Source organism: Pavona decussata, unplaced genomic scaffold, assembly GCF_977016875.1.
Source record: "Pavona decussata unplaced genomic scaffold, jaPavDecu1.1 SCAFFOLD_102, whole genome shotgun sequence".
Taxonomy (NCBI): domain Eukaryota; kingdom Metazoa; phylum Cnidaria; class Anthozoa; order Scleractinia; family Agariciidae; genus Pavona; species Pavona decussata.
This window is the reverse complement of record NW_028145517.1, coordinates 3888213-3898659: the sequence shown is the minus strand read 5'-3', so window position 1 is coordinate 3898659 and position 10447 is coordinate 3888213. Positions and strand designations below refer to the sequence as shown.

At 40.5% G+C, this 10447-nt stretch overlaps 2 protein-coding genes across 2 annotated transcripts in view; one reads left to right on the top strand and one right to left on the bottom strand.

Moving 5' to 3' along the window:
• The window catches only part of LOC146471718 (medium-chain acyl-CoA ligase ACSF2, mitochondrial-like), a 158593-nt gene that overhangs the window by 81120 nt on the left and 67026 nt on the right, over positions 1-10447 (top strand). The gene's annotated exons all lie outside the window — the stretch shown is intronic.
• On the bottom strand, positions 2571-3628 carry LOC146471723 (melanocortin receptor 3-like). The gene has a single exon (XM_085120741.1). It carries the CDS (start codon positions 3467-3469, stop codon positions 2585-2587), a length of 885 nt encoding a protein of 294 aa, XP_084976867.1. The 5' UTR covers positions 3470-3628; the 3' UTR covers positions 2571-2584.

Here is a 10447-nt window from a genome sequence, read left to right as displayed (position 1 = left end):
AGTGAAAAAGGTGACAACCTCCATCCCTCCCGTTTGTCAGTGATTGTCATTCATGTGAGACGTCCTTAATAACAAAACAACCAAAACAAAGGCTGCGTAAAATCTGGGTTTGTCGGCGATTTGCTTTTCTCAACCGCGACAAATTCATTTTGCACATTGACAGGTCGTTTTAGAAAACCAAACATTTTCCATAGGCAGGGGCAAAAAAACATATGTAGGTTATGGCGATCAGAAACCATTTGTTGTACTTTTACTCATTTGGAGTTAAATTAAGCTTGTTTTCGCCTGTAAAATGTAGTTTTTAACACTTTGAAATGGGGGTGAATATACGCAGTCTACGCAGTATGAGATAGCCAAGTTTTTTCATGACACTACAGTAAAGTTAATAGCGAAACGAAAATAGAGCCTGGTCGGAGGTTATATAAGCTTTAACCTAATGAACTAAAACAGGGTAAAGATTTTCAAACAACATTCGAGAAACTTCAGCAAGGCATCGTTCCTAACCTGATTGCCGTTGACGACAAATACCACCCATACCAACAAATGTTTACAAATGTAAGCTTAATTTTTTCCGCCGTGAAATTTACAAACGATAGGTTTCACAAGATCAGCTTTTGCTTACCCAGATACCATGATGCCAGAACAAATACAATAAAATAACAGAAGTACATTTAATAACAAGACACAAATTTGTAAACGTTCAACCGAAATAACCAGCAACTTGAAAATCTAAGCCGTATCAGAAAGAGCGGCAATTTTTTTTCAATTCACACACTCGGTGCAAGCTTAAGAAACTCACCCTGAAAAAAAAAAATTACCTGCACTCGATGTACTTTATCAGTCCTATAAGCTGCAAACTTACAAAACTCACAAATGAACTGTTGGTTTTCCTTGTTCAAGTTCAATTATGTTTCTGCTGGGCTGCTGATAGAATATCTGTTCCTGTTCAACAAAGTAATCTTCAATAAATTCTGCTCCAGTCAGATCAACTCGCAGACTCCGCGGTGCCTAATGGATTACAAGTTTGCTTCTTTCAGTTCCTTTGGCAGCACGAGAAAGGCTGTTAAACTCTTATCTGCTTTAGACAATGTTGAGAACGATTTTCAACGGCCAGCATTGATTATGAACCGCTTTTCAGAGTCGATAATTATAGGAGTTTTTCCGAAAATTGTCAGGTCCATCGTTAACCTCGACCGACGCAAGTGTCATACTGTCATTCAGCTTTTGTCAAACGCTGCAACATATCGCAAAGGTTTTCGCGCCTTTTCCGTTTAGTCATGTGATTTGACTTGCTATCTTTTTCGTGTTTACTCACTGCAAAAAATAAGAAGCGTATGAAAATTTAGCTGCATTTTGATTCTATAGCGGTTTTTGCTTTGATTTCTTTGACAGTCTATTTCTTTTCTTGTTTTGAAACCTCCGATTCAAAGACGCTTCCGGTAAAATGTACTATCCAATCAGATTTCGATTTGCTGGATTTTGACATTGATTAGCCCAGAGGTCTTGCTTCCTTGGTGCTGACCAAAAGGAACGCAGCCTCTGGGAACGAGATTGAACTGTTCACAGCGGTCAAATGAGTGCGCATGCTCCGGGGATTTGTGATTCAATCGTGAATCGATTACGAATGCTCCACTTCAATCGCCAAATTCACACCTGTTACCAAAATATTTTTTTTGTTGAATAAGATATGTGATGGAGCAAGTTCGAAGGAACCTTTCCTGAAAGCGGCAACCTTAGCTATTTTGATTTGGGCTTATCCACGCGAAATGAGAACAAGCAATTGAAAGTTTAAAAAAGCCGCCATTTTGCCGAGTAAGATTGCTCACGCGTGACGAGCATGCGCACTCATTTGACCGCTGTGTGGCCTAACTGGGCTTCGTTCGTTCGCGTTGTATGTAAGCTGGTTTATAGTGAATTTGTCAACCTCCTCGATCAGTGACTTGTACTAAAAACTGATCGTGAGTACTTATCGTAATCTGCACGCCTGTTAAGCCACGTCTACACGAGCAATATTTATGTGGCAACTGCATGTCGCAATTTTTATTTGCCCGTGTAGATGGCTCGACAAATATTTGTTGTTAATTTGCGTCAGTAATAATTTCGCACAGCGGAGATGTCCATGGAAAGGCAAAAAGCAAGATGGCGCCATGCTGGATGCGCAAATGTTAGGGACTGTAGGGACTGGGTTCTATAGATGAGGTTGAAAAAATTGTCACATTTAATGTGGCATCTCGTCTACACGGACAATGTGACAATTTTTGTTTGCCACATAAAAACTAACACGCCAGATTTTCAGCAAATGCAGTTGTCACATAAAAATTGGTCATTTCTCATCATCTACACGGCCAAATAAAAATTGCTACATAAAAATTGCTCGTGTAGACGGGGCTTTACTTCTCAAAGTCATGAACGACAAGTATTGTAGCTATTAAAGATGAGAGAATCTCGTTGAAAGTGGATATGTGAAAATTCGTATATTTGAACTGCAAGTTGCGTATAAGACTGCGATGATTATTCACTTATTCACGAGAGAATTATATTTCAGAAGAAATCACGAGTCCACTGTTTAGTTGGTGTCCTTTCCTCAGTTCTGACTTGAAAATACGTTTCGCAGTATGTTCATGATATTGTGTCGAATGTCTCTCATCTTCCAGCAGTAAATCAGAGGATTGAGAGATGAATTGAGAAACACGAGAGTTATGGTGTAACGCTCTATGATGATAAGCAGAGGGTTAGAGGTACCGGTTATAGCGATAGTCCACAAAATACAATTGTTTGGTAAATAACAAAGCACAAACATAAGATAAACGTAAATTGCAGTGACCCCGGATTTTCTGAGCCTTCCAACATTCGCCATTTCACCATTCTGTGCTAGCTGCTGTACCTGAAGAGCTTGGATGTGTTGTTGGTGTCGTCGTATGACCATGTATATATTGTAACTAAGAAGTGATACAGTTATTAAGCAAGCAACATAAATGATGGCAAAAATCACGTAAGAAATATTCATTGGAGTCCACAGACAAACCAACGAAAGAAATACGCTGAACAGCCAAATTGCAGTCACCACACCAACAACACGTTTGTGAGTCACAAGTTCCTGATATCTGAGATAAAGGTGAATGGCCAAGAATCTGTCTGCGCTCAGAGCTGTAACACCGAAGAGCGAAGCGAAAGAAAATAAACACGCTAAAAAAGCAAACGCCTTTGACATGACAAGAGCTGAGCTTTCAGTGTTTTGTTCCAACTCCATGGCAAGGTTTGCAATGTACAAAGGTTGCACCAGTAAACCAACACCAAGATCAGAAACAGCCAGACTCAGGAGCAATGTTTTTAAGGTCTTTGATAACGATGACGTTTTTCTTATCGCGAGGATTGTGACGCTGTTCAACATGGTGGCGGTACAGCATAACAAAGCGTTCAAGATGCAGTTAGCGATGTACGATGAACGGTATTCATCAGCTACAGCCATTGAAAACGTAGAAGAAGTTGACTGTATATCTCTTGCCGAAAGGCACGAAAAACTTTAAATTTGAACTTTAATCGCTCACTACGCCGCGGCTTCCCACTAATATTCCTCAAGGAAAAAAGTTTGACTGTTCCTGCACTTAAAATGACGTATAAAATTATCCACCGGCGTATAACTGATGGTCGCAGACCAGGTTACTGCAACAGCTAGGAATTTCGTACAGGTTGGAAGCAGAACTAGTGTAAAAACTACTTTTACCCGGCTTACCCGTGAGTTGCAGTGGAAAGCCAAGATACGACAAGGATCACCTGTTTTTCCAAATCGACAGTTAATTGAGCGGTGCATTTATCACATGCGAAAAAACAATTCCTCGATTATTAAAACTTCCTTGGTTAATTGTCAAAGCAAGCATGATATTTGTTTGTTCTTTAATTGTTGACCGACGTCATTGGGTACCATGGAGCGTCTTTACTGTCAAAATTCAACATTGCAAATCGAGAAACATTAACACAGCAGACATTTCTTTATCAAGCTACGTGTATACAATTAGCCCAATTTCGATAGATTAAAATACATCACTACGAGGCTCCCGGAAAAAAACCCATATAAACTCTACAATTTATTCCCCGGAGCCTCGAAGTGATGTTTTTGCTTCAGGCTGAATTTTAATATATTACCAAATAAAAGTTGGGGACATAACAATTACCAGCTATTTCAATTAACGTTGTCCGATCAAAGCTTCACGCTTAAAGACAAGGCCGAAAGGTAATATGGGTAGTTCTTAATTTATTTTCGGGGGCGCGACAAGTAGGATGGAAGAAAACACTGTAGACGTTTATCTGCGTGTTTTGTATACACATCGCTGGCAACTTCTGACAGTGTCTTTTCGGGGTGTTTAAGCACTGCTTCCATAATCAAAAATTCCACGCGCGGGTACGTGGCCACACCGTTCATCAGTCTTCCAATGGTGTTTGCTTTTACTTGCCCTAAATTTAAAGCAGCTACCACCTCATCCACTTGATATCCTAACATCTTTTTCATCGAAATGGCTCGCCATCGTAGAACTTCACTAAACGGGCTAGGCATAGCTGATTTTGATGAATTTATTCATAAAAAATCCCATATAACCGCTACAGAGACGTGGTCATGTAGCGATTCCACCGCATGCTATGGCGTGCAATACGCAATGTTGCACCATGTGTCCAGGCCTTAAGTAAATGTTTAGACCGTGCCATTGCATCACCTCCTCCCCCCCCCCCCCCCCCCAACCCTCCACTCCGTGGTGATTCTGATTACAGGTTCATTTAAAATTACCCAGGTGATGTCAGTAGTGAGGTCCAGCCCGCATCAGAGTAAGATTTGTTCTTTGCTTTTGTTCACATAAAAATCATCAATCTTTCTTCTCCGTCAACTATAGGTTCAGTTCCTCTTTTGTTTTCTCTCGCATACCAAACTTTTTTACCTGCAAAACACAGAAAACTATGATTCACAGGCCTGCTTTGTTGCAGTAAGCTTCTCAAACTCATTAATAATTCATGTCGAGAAAACCGGCGTGAAGAAGGTCTGGATCTTACTTATCATGGCTTTGAATTTTTCCCGTAATTATATATAATTTGAAAAGCTTTATCAAACGCTCGAAAAAGGGTTTCATGCGGTTTCCAAACAACCCGAAGCTGGGTTCAAAAATAGGAATCCGCAGCCTGTGAACAGGCTCCCAGGTGGGGTATAGGGCGAAGAGAAATCTAGCTCGGTCTGGCAGGGTGGGCTCGGCCCACTTCGCTCTCCGTTCTCCCTATCCTCCACAATGGGAGCCTGTTCACAGGCTAAAAATCTGCGCCTCGTCTTTAATCCACTTCTCGGTGCTTGGAAAGCGGATGAAACACTCTTCCTCGTGTTTGATAATTGTTTTCATAATAACTGAAACGACAGAACAAGAAAAACTACATTGCCATTGAAATGCGATCTGGTGCGATTTTTTTTACTGCCGCAATGTTTCCCACCCCACCCCATATCCTTACCTTTCCTGTTACGGTGAGAGGAAATTCATCCACGAACTTGATATAACGAGGAATTTTGAAATGGGCAATCTGAAAAATGAAACATTGCGAACGCAAAACACTCCGTCAGCATATTTGAATTCACAAAAACCGTGCCACACGCGATTGTGCATTCTGAATCCACGTTTATAGAGAGAATGATGAATACCTGGTTTTTGCAAAACTCTTTGATTTCCTCTGAAGTCGCTGATTCACCAGAGTGTAATCTGAAAGAACACCAGCAGTTGTCAGTAATTCTAGAACTCTGGGTCCGGTTGTTCGAAAGCCGATTAACGTTAATCCACGATTTAAAAGTTAACCAAGGTTTTCTGCTCGCTCGTTAAAATTGTTTTTAAACCCTAATTTTAAGCTAGTGGTAAAGAAAAGTCAACGTCAAAACTGAGGGACAAAAATCTTTTTGAAAAATCTTTATTGTTGTGTAATTAAACTCGAACCAAAGTTGTTGTTGAACAACTGGGCCCTGGAGAAGGAATGATTTAGGGGTAACCAACGAAAATCTTAAAGAAAAATACTTAAAATATAGTCTTTAGTATTCCCTGATCTTTGTAAGCTAATGCAGATTGATATGTTCGTATGCTTTAACTGAAAATTTTAATTGTAGAAAGTTTTAGGAAAACGATTTACATGCTCCGAACTTACCAGCTGTTGTTGGTTTTACGAAAATGTTGGCTGACCTTTTTTCGTGTTTTTAACGGCCTATTTGCTTCTTCGAAAAAGAAAGGAATTTGTTTTACAGTGTTACGAAATTTGAACAGGAAGCCTGCAAATTTCAGCTCAAAATTTCGTAGTTCCGCACTGGAAAACTAATTTTGGTTACGACTAAATGTAACGCATCATTAGGGTGTCAGGCGCGGGAAAACATGCACCCGATGCAAAGCGCGGGAAAGCACGCACCCGATGCAAAGCGCGGGAAAACATGCACTCGATTGAAAGCGCGGGAAAACATGCACCCGTTGTAAACCGCGGGAAAACATGCACCCGATCCAACTAATCAGTAATGGGCAAGGGCGCATGAGAAAGCATAATTGCGGGCCGTTTATGCGGGACACTTCTAGCCACTGCTCAACCAAGCTGCAGCAATTCGTCTGAACGGTATAAGGACGGTGTTTCCTAATGAGGTGGAATTTTTGCGTCCGATTGATAAAGGGTTTATCAGTGCGTGGGAAAAACAAATCTTATTAGGGGCTACTGGAATCCAAAAATAAAATTGAGGGTAACCATTTTTCAGAGATAATTAATCAACAGTAACTCTTAAAACCTTTAAAATAAATAACAATCTATGGAACTGGCGCTTACTTATTTCTGAAAAATGCGTGGCTACCCCTAATTTTCTTTTTTTAAATTCCACTACCGCTTGTCAAGATGCTCTTTTCCCGCATGGTCATAAAACGGCGCAAAAATACCATTGTATGAGGTACTTTTTTCGGACCATCCCAGGATGCGCAGAACGTGTGCGCAGTAGCTAAAAAAGGCACCGTTCTTAAAAACTGGTGGTTTTGCTCAGTTACCGTTTGGCTAAGATTGGGGGCTCGGATGACAACAGCACATTTTTGTGAACTTTATGACTAGGTTCTGCTGTGGCTTACTTTCTTTCATACACGTCACCTTTCCGCCAGAATCAAATAAATTCAGCAAGTGGAAATCAGGCAGGAGGCAGCGACTAAGTATCTAATACATTTAGCGAGTATTTTCTAGGCGATTGCGTGTTCATTTTCTCTTTACAACGGAATTAAATTTCTTAAGTATCAAACATTCGGCTGTAAAATCAACTGTACATTTTATTATGTAATAGAGGGTAGTTTTGTACAGGTTTATAACAAGCCCACAGATCAATGGCGAATCATTTGCTTTCGTTGCGATAACGTTTTCATTTCAAATATTACTGGCTTTTCAAACGTCATTAAGCAAAGATTTTTCAACAACACCGTTTATGTTCGTTTTTGCGACAAACATGTAAACCAGATCTTAAGGCATGGTGGACACACGTTGCATTGTACATAACGTTGCGTGTGGCGAAATTACACTCTATTCACACCTGATTCAATTTTGCGTGGAAGTAACATACAAGTACAACACCGGATATACGCCCACCCCCTAATATAACCCCCCCTCCACTATAAGACCTCCCAATAAACCTCAGACACTAAATCCCACCGATATATTAGCTCTGAGCCCGGATATAGTATGAGCCCACTTACTACAATACATACATCTTATTCGTTGGTTTTACATATAATACGCGCGCGTATTTTGTGAGTTGCACAGTATTTTCCCATGCCCTGAAGCGAGGAAAAATACGAGCAAAAATACCGGTGCTGCTTTCAATATCCAAACGTTTCAGTACATCGTTTGAATTTTTGGTTTCTTCTCAATTCTGGTCACGTGACCTGCCAAGTGTGACACCTGCTTCAGCTGAGTTCTTAGCTGCCTGCTTACTGGGCTTCGTTCGTTCGCTTTTGTATGTATGCTGGCTTATAGTGAATTTGTCAACATCCTCGATCAGTGACTTGTACTAAAAACCGATCGTGAGTTCTTATCCCAATCTGATAAAAAAAAATACCACCTACTCGCACGTCTCTTACTTCTCGAAGAAGGACAAGTATTGTAGCTATTAAAGATGAGAGAGTCTCGTTGAAAATGGATATATGAAAATTCATATATTTGAACTGCGAGTTCAGTATAAGACTGCGATGATTATTCACTTATTCACGAGAGAATTATATTTCAGAAGAAATCATGAGTCCACCGTTTAGATGGTGTTCTTTCCTCAGTTCTGACTTGAAAATACGTTTCGCAGTATGTTCATGATATTGTGTCGAATGTCTCTCATCTTCCAGCAGTAAATCAGAGGATTGAGAGATGAATTGAGAAACAAGAGAGTCATAGTGTAACGCTCTATGATGATAAGCAGAGGCTCAGAGGTACCGGTTACAGCGATAGTCCACAAAATACAAATGTCTGGTAAATAACAAAGCACAAACATAAGATAAACGTAAATCGCAGTGACCGCGGATTTTCTGAGCCTTCCAACATTCGCCATTTCACCATTCTGTGCTAGCTGCTGTACCTGAAGAGCTTGGATGTGTTGTTGGTGTCGTCGTATGACCATGTATATCTTGTAACTAAGAAGTGATACAGTTATTAAGCAAGCAACATTAATGATGGCAAAAATCACGTAAGAAATATTTATTGGAGTCCACAGCCAAACCAACAAAAGAAATACGCTGAACAGCCAAATTGCCGTCACCACACCAACAACACGTTTGTGAGTCACAAGTTCCTGATATCTGAGATGAAGATGAATGGCCAAGAATCTGTCTGCACTGAGAGCTGTAACACCGAAGAGCGAAGGGAAAGAAAACAAACACCCTAAAGAAATGATCGCCTTATACATGGCATGAGCTGCATCATTTTCAGTGTTTTGTTCCCACTCCAGGGCAAGATGTGCAATATACAAAGGTTGCACCAATAAACCAACACAAAGATCAGAAACAGCCAGACTCAGGAGCAATGTTTTTAAGGTCTTTGATAACGATGACGTTTTTCTTATCGCGAGGATTGAGACGCTGTTCAACATGGTGGCGGTACAGCATAACAAAGCGTTCAAGATGCAGTTAGCGATGTACGATGAACGGTCTTCATCAGCTACAGCCATTGACAACGTAAAAGAAGTTGACTGTTATATCTCTCGCCGAAAGGTACGAAAAACTTTAAATTTGAACTTTAATCGCTCACCACGCTTCCTGCTAATATTCCTCAAGGAAAAAAGTTTCACTGTCCCTGCGCTTAAAATGACGTACAAAATTATCCACCGGCGTATAACTGATGATCGCAGACCAGGGTACTGCAACAGCGAGGAATTTCGTACAGGTTGGAAGCAGAACTAGTGTAAAAACTACTTTTACCCGGCTTACCCGTGAGTTGCAGTGGAAAGCCAAGATACGACATGCATCACCTGTTTTTCCAAAACGACAGTTAATTGAGCGGTGCATTTATCACATGCGAAAAAACAATTCCTCGATTATTAAAACTTCCTTGGTTAATTGTCAAAGCAAGCATGATATTTGTTTGTTCTTTAATTGTTGACCGACGTCATTGGGTACCATGAGGCGTCTTTACTGTCAAAATTCAACATTGCAAATCGAGAAACATTAACACAGCAGACATTTCTTTATCAAACTACGTGTATACAATTAGCCCAATTTCGATAGATTAAAATACATCACTACGAGGCTCACGGAAATAAACCCATATAAACTCTACAATTTATTCCCCGGAGCCTCGAAGTGATGTTTTTGCTTCAGGCTGAATTTTAATATATTACCAAATAAAAGTTGGGGACATAACAATTACCAGCTATTTCAATTAACGTTGTCCGATCAAAGCTTCACGCTTAAAGACAAGGCCGAAAGGTAATATGGGTAGTTCTTAATTTATTTTCGGAGGTGCGATAAGTAGGATGGAAGAAAACACTGTAGACGTTTATCTGAGTATGCACATCGCTGGCAACTTCTGACAGTGTCTTTAAGGGGTGTTTAAGCACTGCTTCCATAATCAAAAATTCCACGCGCGGGTATGTGGCCACACCGTTCATCAGTCTTCCAATGGTGTTTGCTTTCACTTGTCCTAAATTTAAAGCAGCTACCACCTCATCCACTTGATATCCTAACATCTCTTTCATCGAAATGGCTCGCTATCGTAGAACTTCACTGAACGGGCTAGGCATAGCTGATTTTGTTGATGAATTTATTCATAAAAAATCCCATATAACCGCTACAGAGACGTGGTCATGTAGCGATTTCACCGCATGCTATGGCGTGCAATACGCAATGTTGCACCATGTGTCCAGGCCTTAAGTAAATGTTTAGACCGTGCCATTGCACCACCTCCCCCCCCGCCAACCCTCCACTCCGTGGTGATTCTG

Excerpts from the sequence above, each read along its gene's own strand:
- LOC146471723 (XM_085120741.1), bottom strand. The coding sequence starts at position 3,469 with ATGGCTGTAGCTGATGAATACCGTTCATCGTACATCGCTAACTGCATC.